Consider the following 16,687-nt stretch of genomic DNA (forward strand, 5'->3'; position numbering starts at 1 on the left):
CGCTGCAAATACCTTTAACTACCTAGGCAACAACAACAACTAATTTTATTCATACTTGTAGTAAATGTGTAGCGGCTACCAACAACAATAACAATAATAAATTGCAACAATTTACAGTTTGCTCTAATCAATATGCTTAAGTTACATATAAATGTTTATTTTTATTAACCGCGCTGATTTTAACAAGTGTATTGGGTGTATTAGGGGTGTACTTAATTAAACAGAACAAAAAAATCAGAAAAAAAATTTGGTTAGTTCGAGAAATATAAAGATATTGCCCTCTATTTATAAATCTGAATCATAATGTATGCTTAAAATCAGACAGCTTCGACGATATTGTTTTTTCAATCAAAAGATGTTTTTTGTTAAACTTCAGCTAGGGCTAGGGCTCTAAATTAATTAAATATCGTTACCTAAAATGCAAATGCAAGGTAACATCACTTTTCATAAATGTACAGACATAAATGTCCTATTGAAACAAAATTTGCGTTTTGGTTATAAAGTGGTTATATATTGGTTATCATACACTCATAAATATTAAAACAAAACTTCAGTTTTGGTTATAAAGTGGTTATATATTGGTTATCATACGCTCATAAATATTAAAACAACAAAAACTTCAGTTTTGGTTATAAAGCGGTTATATATTGGTTATCATATCTGACAGTGTTTTCCAATTTTTTTTTGATGATGCGTTTGTGACGATATATAATAAATGTTCAGATTTTACCATAAATTGTATAATAATGAAATCGCCGAGAGCAAAAAAATATCACACAAAGCGAAAAAAATTCAATTGAAGTGATCTAAGAGGATAATAGAAAATATTTTGAGAGTAGCAGAGAAGAGGTCACTAACAAGCGCATAGGCTTTCTATGCATCTTCCACGAAAAAGCACTTCAGATTCGAGTTTCAGTCTAGTAATGCAATTTAATTTTACAAAACTCGAAAATTCTCCTTACCGCTCCTTATTATATTGTATAGAGACATTCCTAATGTACAAAAGTAATTTGCAAAAATTTTTACTAGTATTTATTTATTGATATCGTTAATTTTGCTATCTGTTTATCTGTGAATGTTGAGTTTGAAATTCAATTAGCGCCTGTGACATTTGCATTTTTAGCGCTATTTCCATATTTGCTTGAAATAACAGTGTGTACGTGTGTGCGGAAATTGCTGTGCTCGACATTGTTGCTGATTTTTCTACTAACACTGCAAAAGTCAACTTAAACTACAGCGTCCGTTAAAAAATTCTGTTCTGTTTCTGTTCTGTTCTGTTTTGTTCTGTTTGAGACAAAAACTAATTATTTCTAAGTGTGAGTTCACACGAGAAGATTTGGTTGCCCGAACTCGTAAATTGTAGGCCAGAGGAGGAGGAGGAAAGACAAAGTGTACTAAACTGCTTAGTGGACTTGGTTTTCAGGGTTCAAACATTTTCGAAAATTTCAATTTATTTATTATTTATTTTTTTCTGCTGCGAAATATATTTACTAAGGAGGTTTGAAAACCTTGCTTCTACATAATAAATGCAGAACTTGTCCGCTCATTTAATTACTCTATAGTTCTTGTACTTTACTGCATTTTCCTATAGGGTATCTTCAGTATTATACATATATACCCTTCCTTTTCCACCTAGTCTTTCATCTATTCTGCATTTTTAACAGTTTTAATAGCAAATGCTTGTTGGTGTACAACGTGGGCTTGCTATCTCGTTTGTTATTGTAATTCTATATTTTCCATAATTAATCAAGGCATAACACATTATTTCCTTAGTTGTAAGACTTTCAGAAGCTTAGAGATTTTTATCGACTGAATTTAGTGTTTTGCTACTTAACATATTTCTAGTTTATTAGCCTCGTAAATGTAAATGCAGGCACCCAAAATATATGTATACAAGTATGGTATTCATTTACATATAAAATCGGCATTTATGTGTTTGCAATTTTTAAAATCTCATTTTACTAAATTTGCATATCTTCTTGGTGTTTGTAATAGCTTTAGTGATTTATTTTGCAATTTTAATTTGTATCGGAGACAATTAATCTTTTTACTCAGTTGGTGGAAGCTGTGTTTTTTAATAAACAATTGCAATAATTAAGTATTTTACAGTTACTTATTTATTTGAAAACTTATTTACTTTCTTAATGCTACAAGGTCTAAATATAGCGCTTTTATTAGCAAACAGCTGCTTCTGCTTATGAATTTTTAGTGCCATCGATTCGCCCTTTCTCTGCTCGCCTCGGCTCTCTTGTCAAAAAATTATGCGTAAAAGCAACAACAAGGTTATCGAGTTGAACTCATTAAAGAGATACTTCATTAAAGTCATATAACTGCTATCTTCCATGTGGGAAATTTTCCGAGCATTTTTCATTCAGAAGTCTTTGCTATAAGTCGGTGTATTGAGATAAACCTCCAACGCAACTAACGCAACGAACATACATACATATAACCACATTTAGCGAATGCCAAGCGGCACTTAAAGCAATCTCAGCTATGAGCAGAGAGATCAAATCGTTACTGGTGCACGAGTGTAGAGAACGGCTGAACAGCCTAGCAGAACGTAACCAAGTGCACCTCATTTGGGTGCCCGGTAACAAACGCATAGCCGGGAATGAACTGGCTGATGAGCTCGCCCGCTCCGCAGCATCTACGAACAGAGTAGGAACTGAAACCTTTGTCGCGGTGGGTCCCCATATCATAAAGGAGCTGCTCCGCAGGGAAGTATGAGTAAGCAGAGAGATATTGGCAACAACACCGAGGCATGCGACATACCAAGTTGCTAATTGGGGTTACAACCTCAGCAGGTTTAAATAATTTGTCTCTAGAGACGAACTCAGACTACTTGTCGCATTCCACAATGTCCACCGCTAGCTGAAAAAGCACTTATACAACATGGGTCTAGCTTTTTGCGTAAAATGCCGGTTCTGCTGCATGGTTCTGCATTGCAGTCTGCAGACGCAGGCTAAAGGCTCTTGGATTCAGCAGTATATTGGACTTCATCAATATGCTGGGATAGTCTTTGTGATTTAGGTAAGGACACAATAACCCTAAGGTCGCGGTGCATTCCTCGTTTATTACTCTAATCTAATCTCATTTATGGTATAACGTAGTGTACCGCAATTTTGCCTCTATCATTCTTGTTCCAATAAGAAACTTCAAAAAGAGTACTGTGGCAACACCATTATTTCTACATCCTCAACCGGCTTATATATATGTACATACATATATTTATATACATATATATTAAATTCGTCTGGGCCTCTATGAAGTATATAGCATACATATACATTTATAAAGAACCGTCTGTCTGTCTGCCAAATTAATCTTACAGTTTTTGAGTTATCGCGCAGAAATTTTGTAAACGTCCTTTTCTCCCAAAGATGTTGCTCATTTGTCGGAACCGCCGATATCGGACCACTACAGCATAAATATGTCACAAAAACTGACGATCCAAACCAAGCTGTGGTGTGGAAAACTTTTTATTTGACAAAACAACTTCACGAAATTCGGCATGGATTCTTTTCCAAGACAATGCTAAAAATTTTGAATAATCTATAACAAACTACCAATTATAGCCTTTTCGCACAGGAGTTAATTGATCAATTAACCGGCCTTTGCTCGATTCAAGCGCTATTTTAGATCGATTTATCATAAAATATGAAAATCTCATTTTACTGCCTTAATTCTTAATCAAATTGAAATCGAGTTGAAACTGTAATGCCATTCTGCGGGTTGTTGTCCACGCTGTAAATATGACTGTGTTTAAATCTGCTGGTTGTTGTCCAGGCTGTGTGTATTGTTAATGTAGCAATTAACTATTGAATTTTAATCATTACACAAAATACAAATGAAGAGCACGAGCAAGTATAACAGCTCATCGTTAATCGTGCCTATCGTTAATGGAGTAGCCGGCTGTGGGAAAGACAAAAACTAGTTTCTCAATTATAATCTTAATATACTAAATTAATTTGACTGTGCCAAAAGGCTATAAGATGTTAATATCTTAATTGCTTAGGGATTTATAGAACAGATCATAGAAAGCTGATTTTTGTTTTTTTGGTCTGATTTTTCTCAGAGCTTAGCTTCTTTCGTATACTGTCAGAAAACTATCTTATGTTTTTACCTTATCGATTGAAAAAGCCGTTACAATTTATTAGATAATAGTGGATCCGAACACGCATTGCTTTGGCATACATTTTATACTACGAGGGCTGCTATATATATTTCTGGCCTAATAATGAAAATAGGAATATTTATCAACGAAAATGGTTTTATTGTTTTTCAAAATATTCTCCATCAAGATTTATACACTTTTGCATGCGCTCAAACCAATTTTCGAAGCACTTTTTCCACTCCGATTGAGACACCTCCAAAACATGGTTTTTGAATGCTTCAACAGCATCTTCTGGCGACGAAAATCGTTGACCACGCATTATTTTCTTGATGTGTGGGAATAAAAAGAAGTCATTGGGTGCCAAGTCAGGGCTGTACGGCGGATGACCCATCAATTCGACGTTTTGGCCGGTCAAAAAGGCGCTGGTTAGAGCCGATGTGTGAGAGCTTTCATTGTCATGGTGTACAATGATTTGTCTTCTCTTGTTCGTTTTTCGAATTTCTCCGAAGACTTCAGGCAAACAAATGGTGGTGTACCACTCAGAATTGACCGTCCTATGTTGCTCAAGGGGAACAGTCGCCACATGACCAGTTTTGCCGAAGAAACATGCGACCATTTGCTTCGAAGTGCTTCTTCCACGAACAACTTTCGTTGGACTTGGCTCGTCTTGGAAGACCCACACGGTCGATTGCTGTTTTGTTTCGGGCTCATACGCATAGATCCATGATCTTATAAACGTCTTTTGAAGCACCGCGATCGTATTTTTTCAGCATTTCTTTACACCAATCCACACGAGCCTTTCTGGCACAACGGCTGTTTTTAGATGACCTTCACGGAGTTCGTCTTTGAGCGAGCGTCGGCCACGATTGAATTCGTTGTACCAGTTTTTCACAGTGCTATAGGATGGTGCTTCATAGCCATACAAAGATTTTAGTTCATCGATGACTCTTTTGAAAGTTGTGAAAAATGATCGCACGAAAATGTTCACGAGTTAATTCCATTTTTTGGCCGAGATGAATTTTTTAATTCCCTGTAAATAAAACAATTCACGATTAAATGACAAAACGTTCTGAGTGATGTTATGCTAAAAAATGTCAAACTTTCCAATGGAAATGTCAGATTGCACTTGGCAACACTTAGTGTTGCCTAGGCCAGAAATATATGTATATAGCAGTCTCCGTATTACTCATTTAATAAATTATTCAATATAGTGAAAATTTTATTTACGAATAGAAGAGAAATCATTTTTTTCGGTATAAGTATTGTACTTGAGATTTAATTTTAAATAAGTTCTGCCTTTCTGTCCAGTTAAAAGAGTTGTACGCTTAATAGGGCATCCATTTAAGAGAGCTTTCACTGTATTCTTTATTTATGAATTGTTTTAACTATTCTATCTTCTAAGGCGGCTCGAACTGGACACAGTGTGCTAAATTTTGTTAAAATCGTTTAAGTAGTTTAGAAGTCCATTGCGGACAAACAACGTGACATTTTTATTTATAAAGAAGATTAATAGAAGTACATCTGTTTCAATTTTTTTATTACCACAAACAACCGTTATTCTTAGGAAACCCCCAAAGCAACATTTAGCGAAAGTATAAAAAATATATTTCCTTTGAGTAATTTTTTCTGTAAAATGTTAACAATAAATTTTTAAATTGTCTGGGAGAAATTCGTAATTTATGGCGTTTTTTCATTTGCTGATTAATCAATTGTAAAATAGCGATTTAATTATTTTTTTGGTTTTTATATTTTAAATTTACGCCGTGTGCCTACTTTATTAACTATTTATAATAATTAAAAAAATAATGATTCGCCCCATAAGTCATCAAAAATGTTATTGTCCAAATTGAAAAAAAATCGAATATTTTAAGTTTGCTTATGCATAAAGTTAATTGATAAAGTAGAAAAATTGTCGAACATTGGCGATTTCAATCAAAAGAAAGCGCTTGCATAAGTTGACCTGCCCTTACATATGGTATATTTGTTATGTAGTTACATATATTAATACATATGTACGTATATACATTTACATACAAACATACAAATGTACATACATATGTATATACTTATGTACTAAAAATAGCCTTTTCGGTAATAAATTTATAATTGGGCATTAAAACTTACGCAGCCTTTCTTTCCACATTCCCATTCATGCGGAGATTGAGTTATTGAGAAAAAAAAATTAAATGTAAAAAAAAATTGAAAAATTACCAATTGAAAAAATTAATAAATGTTATGTGCAAAACTGTTGAAATTGTGCAGATTCATTACATTAGTTGCTATCTTTTTTTCTGCGATTGATTTTTATTTTTTTCTCATTTCGTTTGCGCGTAATTTGTGTTCCCAGCATTCGTTCACTTCCCACCGCAAATTTTATTGCCATTTTCATTAACGGTAATGTTGGCTACACAACGGTACATGCATGTTATTGGTTTTTGTTGTAATTAAAAATTTACACTTGCGCTTTTAATTTGTAGTTGCGGCGATACAGTGAAATTGCACGCCCCGCATACCGACGCAGCATACACACACACACACACACACATATACACATATAAGTAATACGTGGCGACTGGGGTTAAGCCAATCAGACACACGGCGGCGGCGGTGGACCACTCAAACCGAGCAGCACTGTGGCTGGCGCTAAGCACACGGTTGGACTTAATTAAGATCACGTTGGTTCCGCCACAAGTCATTACATAAACCTTGACGGGCTTATAAATATGGGTGCACATATGTAGATATGTATATTTTGCATCGACATTCAATATTTTTAGTGTTTTTTGTTGCATTTTTGGGTGCGTAAATATTTGCGGAATTTTTCGCATGTCCAATTTTTGATCAATTTATTGCGCATACATAGCACAGCATTTGTAAACTTATTTTAGGGGTGTGCGATTAATGGCGAAAATCCGGTTGTGTGTGGCATGGTGTATTAAATATTTCCCCCTGTTGTGGCAATAAATTTGCTTCAACTAGCGTTGAATTGCATGCTGAATTTTTTTTCAGCTGAAATTTCGAAGGTGGACACTGAAATATTATATATAGTCATATTTATTATGCATGTTGTATGCATATGCACGATAAAGAGACTGGCTACAAGTCCACTTGGTAGCTTGAACAGTTAACTTCGTATGAGACTCTGGTGTTAGAACCACTGATATAGCGCTCTATTTATGATGATTTTTATTAAACACTATTAGTAAGATAAAAAATTATATTTTTTAGCGGGTTTCCAACAACCTACGCCTAATCTGAAATTTAAGAAAGTTATAGAGTTGCCATCTGTTTGAAAATTTGGGGTAAACTCTTATGTTAAATAAAGCCAATAGAAAACAAAAACCAGTATATAAGGCTTAAGACAATCTAAAGCTGAAAATAATTTTTTGGGTGTTGCCACCTGTTGAAAAAAATTTAAATCCATGAAAAATTTACATATGTTAAACCAGGAAGCACCACGAGTATATAAGGTTTAAGACAGTTTAAAGTTGAAAACAATTTTTTGGGTGCTGCCACCTGTTGAAAAAAATTTAAATCCATAAAAAACTTACATATGTTAAACCAAGAAGCACCACGAGTATATAAGGTTTAAGACAATCTAAAGCTGAAAATAATTTTTTGGGTGTTGCCACCTGTTGAAAAAAATTTAAATCCATGAAAAATTTACATATGTTGAAACAGGAAGCACCACGAGTATATAAGGTTTAAGACAGTTCCAAGTTTAAAATAATTTTTATAGTGTTGCCACCTGTTAAAAAAATTTAAATCCATGAAAAACTTATGTAAAACAAAGAAGCACCACGAGTATATACGGCTTAAGACAGTTAAAAAGTTGAAAATAATTGTTTTGGGTGTTGCCACTGGCTAAAATTTTTTTAAATCGTTGAATTTTACCAAATAATTAAAATATTACAAAACGAATAATAAATCATTATAATATGTAAATATTGTTGTGACAAGGGTTGCCAGTTGTTTTATTTTTTTCCCTAATTTATTCAAAGTCATTAGTGACAATTATAATGATTACAATAAAAATAATGGCTGAAATTTTTTATTTTGAAATATCACTGGTATTAAGACATTTAAGATTTAAGACATTTTAAAGTCCAAAATATTTTTTTGGGTGTTGCCACCTGTTAAAAAAATATTTTATCAATGAAATGTAACAAAATAATTAAAATATTACAAAATGGACATTAAATTATTATGAAATGTTATTATAATTTTTGTCAATGGTTGCCAGCCGTTTTATTTTTTTTATTATTTATTCAAAGTGATTAGTGATAAATGTAAAATTTTAAGAAATGTGCCAATGATTACATTAAAAATAACAACTGAAATTTCTTAATTTGAAATATCCATGTATTATTATTATTATTCTTTATTCCTCACCTTAATGTAATGCTTACACACAGAGAAATCTCACCGCTTTTTTATTAAACATGGTTAAATGAATATTTAATAACAACGGCTATGAGCCAGTATATTTTATTTTCAATTATTAAAGCTTTTATATAATATGCATAGAATGCACCTCAATAGCGGTAAAATCTCAAAGAGAAGGAAAGTTGTTTCAAAAGTTCCCATGGGTCTGCTAATACATAGGTACACACTTTTGTGCAGTAAAGGCGCACCCGTTCCGGTGTTCATAATGACGCCGCAATTTACATATGTGGTACATATGTACGTCCCTTCATATATCTTCATATATGTACATATATCCGCAAAACTTTCGTGATACAAAATACATGTCTGTATGTACGTATGTATATCGCGTCTGTCAAGACGGGTGAGAGATCTTCTACGAGCTTCACTTACTTCATATTTAACACTTGAGTAATCAGAATCGTGTGCAGTCCAGCGTGAAATATTCAAGCGTCAATTATGAGAAATCGAACGTTCCTTCCCCTGCCCCTTTATTAGCGATATTAATTAAAAATAGTCAGGCATGACTTCGTAGCATTAATAACTGCATAACAGTGAAAAGTAATTTCAAAATATATATATTATATATATATATCTATATATATTTTAGAGTTTAATGATTTTGATTTAATTAAAACAGTAATCGATCCAAAAATTATTGCACAATATAATATAAAATTCATTCAATATTTAGGTGGTCGCTCATAGTTAGTTATTATTATTATTTTTTTTTGCATGCCGAAAACTTTATTTTATGGTTGAAATCTTCAGGGTTACTGAGAAAGTGTCCAGCTGAGTTCATTTTGCAAAACCAATTTTATATTAAAGTTGTAAAATTTTCATATTTTTAGTTTCAAAATTCTATATTTTTTTCGAAATGACCTTAAATCTGCTTCATTCCTCAGTTACTATGTCAAATCTCATCCAGCTTTCATATTTCCATTTCATATTTTTGTTTTTCTGTTTTTTTTCCAATATTCGCTTAACATAATTAGGATGTCATGATTATCTCATCAAAAACAAAACAAAAAACAAAAGCCGCAAATCCTCATGCTCGATTAGCTACTAAACGCTTAAGCTATTACTTTGCGGTTTGTCTTTACACTATCTGGAATTAAGCTTTCTCAATTAAGTGAGGAGTATTGAAGCTAATTGCTTGTGCACACGGCATAGGCGTATATTTACTTAAATCCACAGGCTTTTCGCATTTTCAGTGGCGTAGTAAGTAAATTGTTAGCAGGGAGTATGGATTTCTTGTGTAGTTTAACTCCTCTTTGGCTTGCAATGGTAGGCGACTTTATAATTATTTATTAATTCAATAAATGCGTTATCAACGAAATATTTGAAAAAATTGTGTCTCCAACACTAGAAATTTGGTTTACCTCTCCAGATGCTTTAACACTTCAATATCTCTTCATTGAGAAGAACTAAAACTTACTATATCTATGTATGTATGTGTTCCTCAAAACTGACAAATGCAATATTTATTTTGTCGCCTTCAAGGTAATCCCTACCAGATATCTTATGCCAAGGATTTTTCCAGTCCTCAAAACACTTCTCATAAACACTTTTTGGGATTGCCTTCAGCTCCTTCAGCGAATTTTGTTCTAATTCGATTGAAAACGGGTTCAGTGGAGAACAAGAAAAAATCACACGGATTATATCTGGTGTTGTTGGATGGTATTCATTGCGTTTTTGGCTCTAAATTCGATCAGAATTGTGGCTCGATGCGAAGGTGCATTATCATTGTGTAAAATCCATGAATAGTTCTTCCACAATTTCGGCCGTTTTCAATGGATGTTCTCACGCAAATTCCTAAATAACGCCTCAATATGGCCAAATAGAACGCTTTATTGACCGTCTGGGCCTCCGGAACTCATTCATGTTTAACCAAACCACGAATATGGAAAAAAGCAATGAGCATCACCTCGATTTTTGAGCGGCTTTGGTGTGTTTTTTTGGTTTTCTTGCATGTCAAACTCATAAACCCCTGTCTCATCGGCAGTTGTAATGCTTTCCAATGTGAGATCGAAATTCGCATGATTAAGACTGTCCAAAGAGACTTCTTTACACTTTTTGAAAAAAAAAATTCAGCTTCATCGGGACGAGTCGAGCAAGACCGCGTTTCATACCCAAAATATCCACCAAAATCATTCGAACGGACTCGTGAGAAATGTGTTTAATATTTAAAAATAAAATTTTTCATTTATTTTCAATTTTTTTTGAGTGAATTGTAAAAACCAGATAACTATCATATTAGAAAAAGGTCAAAAAATAGTGCCTACTATGATTAGTTACTTATGAGTTAGTCACAATCTGCTATCGGGGTTTAGATACCCCTTAAACCCCACTTATGATACTAGCTATCTATGTACAACCAACCCATGTTTATAAGAAATTACATTTTCATTACCTCTTTTTTCTGAGTTTTTCTCACTTGCTCAATTTAAGTTAAGTTAACCGCTGGTTATCTGACACGCATTGACGATATCAAGTGACTTAATTCCCTTTATTTTGCTGCCGACCAACAGGTGTACCTCGCTTTAATGCAAAAGCTCTTAATGCAGTTAAATGCAGTGTCAATCAGAGCGCAAATTTATACAAACATATATTTGTATATATGAAGAAATAGATTTAGATGTGTGTACATATGGTATATAAAGAACGCATATGAGTGGTATATAAAAAAAAAGTTAAGCTTAATTCTAAATGAAACAAAAAATAAATCAGAAAAGTATATCTTTTACACTTTTTGTCGGTTGCTAATTAACCCGTTTTTTTTATTCTTCCATTGCAGATATTTCATGTGAACGCCCCCAATAACTTTGTTGCAATATAAAGTGCGCGGCAAGAACTTTGCATATACGAATTATAATGAATTATCAACCAGTACCCTACTATTTTATCTTAAACTAAAGTCACAAAACGAATATCCACATTAAACACGAGTCCACAAAAAAATTAAAAAAAAAAATTTTATTTAATAATAAAAGCTAGATATGTGAATAACACATATGACGTAGTTAGCAAGCGAATAAAATATACAAACGAACGGTTTTTTGTTTATTTTTTGTTCACTTTTTTACATTAAATAATTACTTAATATATATTGATAAAATAAAAACGCGAAACTTTTAAAAACGAGCAATAATTAATAAATTTTAATAAAACTGAAAAACGAACGCTTAAAAGCATAGTCGGTCGGTTAGTGTATTAATTGTAACCAAAATAGTATTTTTTAAAGACCCACAAAAATGGCAATGCTCGAGGCCCGGCCTTATCGGCCTTTCAAATCGAGCGAGGAATACTTGGAGGCGATGAAGGAGGACTTGGCCGAGTGGTTGAGCACGCTCTATCCAGATTTAAATATAAATGCGGAGAATTTTATGGATCGTCTAGATACTGGAGTCGCACTATGCAAGGTAAGTTCTAAAAAACATAAAAAAACTTAATAATTAGGCATTATGGATTAGCGGTTCCCAAATATACATACGTAACGCAGATGTCTATTGTGATAAGAAGTTAATAAGTAATCGGAAAATGCCACAGCAATTGTCGTTCCAACTCCAAAGATTATTTTCAGAACAATTATTTTAATGTTTCGAAAATGCGCTTTTGGGATAAGCTTTCCCCTTTTCCTTTTCTCTTAAGCTTTCCCATTTCTCTTAATACTAATGCTCTGTCTCATAAACTTGGTACACAAATATTGCAGATATGTACTTGTATATCGATCTAACTGGTAGCCTAAACTAAGGTTCTAACAGACTATATAGGATCGCAGAAAATCAACAAGCTTTTAAGGGTATATAATCCACGAGATTTGTAATACCCAAAAGTAAATATCAGAGTCTCAATATAGTACATAAATACGAGGTATGACAATTAAGTAATGAGACTGATTCCATAAAAACCGTATATTTGAAAATTTTTCTACAACTCTGCCATCCCCTTCAAAGTAGTCCCCTTGGGCAGCTATTCAGCGATTCCAGCGCGTTTTCCATGCTTCGTAACATTTCTGGAACGCTTCGACTGGGATGTCCGCGAGTGCCCTCGTCACGGCCGCCTGGATGCCGGTAATCGACTCAAAATGGGTTCCTTTGACCACCGATTTTGCTTTAGGAAACAAAAAAGTCACAGGGTGACATGTCGGGCGAATAAGGCGGCTGTTGCAACACGGCGATCCCTTTAGAGGCCAAATACTGGGACACGCTGAGGGCGGTGTGGCACGGCGCGTTGTCGTGATGAAGGATCCAGTTACGAGCGATGTCTGGGCGTACCCTGTTGACTCGCTTTCGCAATTTTTCGAGTACTTGGCAATAGTAGACTTGATTCACAGTTTTCCCCGGCGGAACGAATTCTTTGTGGACGATTCCACGGCTATCAAAATAGGCAATAATCATCGTTTTCACCTTCGACTTGCTCATGCGAGTTTTTTTTCGGGCGGGGGGCGAGCGGAGACAACCATTGTGAGCCTAGGCACGACTAAGAGCACTATCACCATACACTCTTACAATTTTAGCGGACGTTTCCGAAGCTGTTTCGCCCAATCTGGCGCAAAATTTTATCGCGACGCGTTGCTCTTGATTTCGTTGATTTCGTTTTTCCATTTTCGTGACGAGCACTACAAACACATGTCTACTCAACTTGACGCAGCAGGCGAACTAGACAAGCTAGAGCGATGGTACATATATCAATGGAGAGGGGAGGGATGCCGGCAAAAGAGAAAGGGGATTTCAAGGTCAGAGGTTTACCACAAGCGCGGCAATAAAATCAGTCTCATTACTTAATTGTCAAACCTCGTAATCAGCTTGACGAGCTGAGTCGATTTAGCCATGACCGCCTGTCGGCTCCTCTGTCTGTATATACGCGAACAAGTCCCTAAGTTTTTGAGATATCGATCTGAAATTTCGCACACTTTCTTTTGTCCCCAAGAAGTTGCTTATTAGTGGGAACCGCTTATATCGGACCACTATAGCATACAGCTGCCATACAAATAGCTGCCCGTAGAGAATCAAGTGTTTGTGTGGGAAACTTCTTCATTTGACGAGGTATCTTCACAAAATTTGTTTTGTTTTATTATTCAAGACAATTCTACAATTTTCTAACATATTGTTCAGATCGGACCACTATAGCATATAGCTGCCATACAAACTGATCTATAAAAGTTAAGATAAACATATTTTTATACACTTTCATACGGGAAAATATATATCATGCACCTGTGAAGCATATTAAAGCTTCATTACCGTCGAAGCTAACATTTTTTCTTGCTTCTTTTAAGTAATGCGAACTATTTTCAGTAAAAAAATCTCAGCCGCGTGCCTTCAAGGCAATCACCTATGCAAAAAGCTGGATTTCACTTTTATCAATTTCAGCATCATTTGCCCACAATGTGAACCAAAATAAGAAACAATAACGGTTTTCATTAATTTTAATGAATTTTTAATTTTCCGCGAACAATAGAATCGCACAGAATTTAATTATGCCGACCGCCATTAGCGTGTATGTGTAGGTTTGCAACTTTTACTTTCGATTCATTGCAACGAATGATAAGTCTGCGTGCAGACACAATGACAATGCATAAATTTCAGCATTTATGCACATATGTATGTATATGTATATGTGTGTGTGTGTGAGTAACGGCGAGAGGGCGAAAATATGCACCTTGCAACCGACAGCTTGCGGCAATACGAACTTGCGGTGCACTTGGCAATGAATGATTATGCGCCGAAGAAGCTGCATGTGGCACATTTTAGTGCATTGCTCAGTCGTTGCATGCGACACGTCCGTGCGCACCAGCAATTTGTGTTTCGTTCACAAATTCACCCACACACACACGCACACACACACTTATTTGCTCGCTGTGAATTTATTGTACAAGCTGATGTTGCAGCTGCAGCATCTTTGTCCCGTTAGTATGTGTGTTGCACGCTGTTATTTGCCGCTGCAACACCGCGTCGCCACTCCCCCACCGCGCCAATTAGTGCGATGTCAGCGTAATTTATTTGCCGCCACTGTTTGTTTATGTGCGCTAAACGCAGCTTTTACTGCTGCAGACAGTTGTTGTTGTTGTTGCTTTTTTATAATTACTTTTTGCTGTTGTTGTGCTGGCTGCCCTTTTCTGCCTTTTCTTTTGCCTTCTCATGTGGCGCTTTGCGTTGCCGCGCATATGTTGTCCATTTGTGTTGTTTTTGTTACTGTTGTTGTTGTTGCAGTGCAATGAATGGGGCGTTTATGTGAGCATTGTCGCAATGGTTGTCGCTCTAGGCAGCTATCTGCCACACATACACACATACATATGTATGTATATACACGCAGTCCGCGATTTTACTGTTGCTTGTAGTGTTGTTGTTGGGAGTCGTAAGCTCCCCGACAGCTGATAAATGCCGCATAAAAGCAGTGCGCCCTTTCCACTAAAAATTATGTGAACGCATTATTTGTGAAGTCATATGCCACCACAGTAGTTGCAACAAATAAATACGCATACTGCAGCTCGAGCAGAGATGGGAAATATTTACCGCACAGCAGAAATGGAGAACTCTCATATAAACGGAGCATCAAACTGGTCCAAAACGCTATTCTGAAAAGCTATATTCTAGTTCTCTTTCGGCTTGGCTATGCTCAAGCATGCATACATATATCTCGGCATTTATTGGCACTTAGTCTCCGTCTGACGCCAGAACACCGACGGGGTCCGTGATCTGGGAGATTTTGTAGTGTATTATTATTTTATGAGAAACCTTTTCAGAAATCGACGCGCTAGCTAGAAATTGCCGAGGAAGTACTGACGGTTGTGATTATACTTTAAAATAAGTTAGGTTAGGTTAGTCTGGTAGACCAATGAGTCACGCATAGACTAGTTTTGGTCCTTTGTGATACCAGATGGAGTTCAGTTATTATGTCCATGAGGAGTAGTCATCTTTAGGCTGCCTGCGCAAGACACGAATTTTAATAGATCTTGTGTGCCCCACCTTCTCCAGTGTATTACACCGTGGGGACCGCAGATGCTTACAGCGTAGTCATGCCAATGCGGGACAAGTGCACAAGAGATGCTCCATTGTTCTCCTGGTGCTTTGCCCTAGACATTTCCTGCAGTGTTCTTGAACTGTCAGCCCCATTCTGCGGGCGTGTGTTGCCATCAGACAGTGACCTGTTAGTATTCCGTTCATATTCCTATAGTTTCTTCTATCGAGTGCCAATAGGAATTTCGTGTACTATGGATCTACCGTTTTGCACATGAATTTTGCAGTTTTGCACCCAGGCAACTCGTTCTATCGGGAATGGACTCGGCTGATAAGTTTCTGCTGTTAAGTCAGATACTCACGCCTCCATTTTCGGAGTGCTGCTTACATTATTTTGAGACTTTTAGGGTATGAGACCAGTCTATGTGTAAAAGAAGTCAGTTTTGACACTTCTTACTAACAAATAACAAATAGGTCTTCAAAATTCGTTGGGTCTACCTTATTTTTGAAAATTTTTAGGTATAATCTCTATTATAAACTCAAACGTGAATACCCATTTCGCTTCAAAATCTCAAATTTCTGTGCTTGCGACCACACTTTCCGCGCGGACTAGTTTCGGTCCAAGAGGAATTGCTGTAGGGGGCGCTAATTTCTCCAGCAGGCAGTGCGATATACTTTAAGCATTTGTATAACTAAATATATACATACATACATATATGTATATTCGAGTGTATAAATACTCATCTGCACCCTACATATAATGCATTTGTATGACAAAAAGACCGGGGAGCCAGTTGCGTGTGAGTACATTGCTCTCGTCGCTCATCATCCGGTTCACAGAAATTCACTTTTGTTATTGTAGTAAATGCTGTGTTTTTCCTTTTCCAAGTTGCCTGCTTGATTTCATGCTGTTGCTGCCTTAAAACTGATTAAATAAATTATAATCCAAACACATTTGAAAACACAGAGCAATAAGCAATCTCTCACAACTGTAATCAACAACTGTATAAGTGACAGTGGGGGCGAATCTTCAATTATTATGTATTCATTCATATTTAATGCGTGCAAGGGAGCTGCACCTATAAGTGTGTGCTTGTATGTGTGTAATTGCATAGAAAAATAAATATTTTTCTTTTTGGCGCGTAGGGTGCATTAAACTTTATTATCGTTATTATCTCGCTATTAT

At 35.6% G+C, this 16,687-nt stretch overlaps 1 protein-coding gene across 1 annotated transcript in view; it reads left to right on the top strand.

The window, feature by feature from the left end:
• The window catches only part of LOC126758295 (GAS2-like protein pickled eggs), a 171,690-nt gene that overhangs the window by 66,267 nt on the left and 88,736 nt on the right, over positions 1 to 16,687 (top strand). The window contains 1 exon segment of the mRNA XM_050472516.1: positions 11,337 to 11,961. Coding sequence (XP_050328473.1) covers positions 11,794 to 11,961 — 168 coding nt within the window. The 5' untranslated portion in view covers positions 11,337 to 11,793.

The sequence above is a fragment of the Bactrocera neohumeralis genome, chromosome 5, assembly GCF_024586455.1.
Source record: "Bactrocera neohumeralis isolate Rockhampton chromosome 5, APGP_CSIRO_Bneo_wtdbg2-racon-allhic-juicebox.fasta_v2, whole genome shotgun sequence".
NCBI lineage: Eukaryota > Metazoa > Arthropoda > Insecta > Diptera > Tephritidae > Bactrocera > Bactrocera neohumeralis.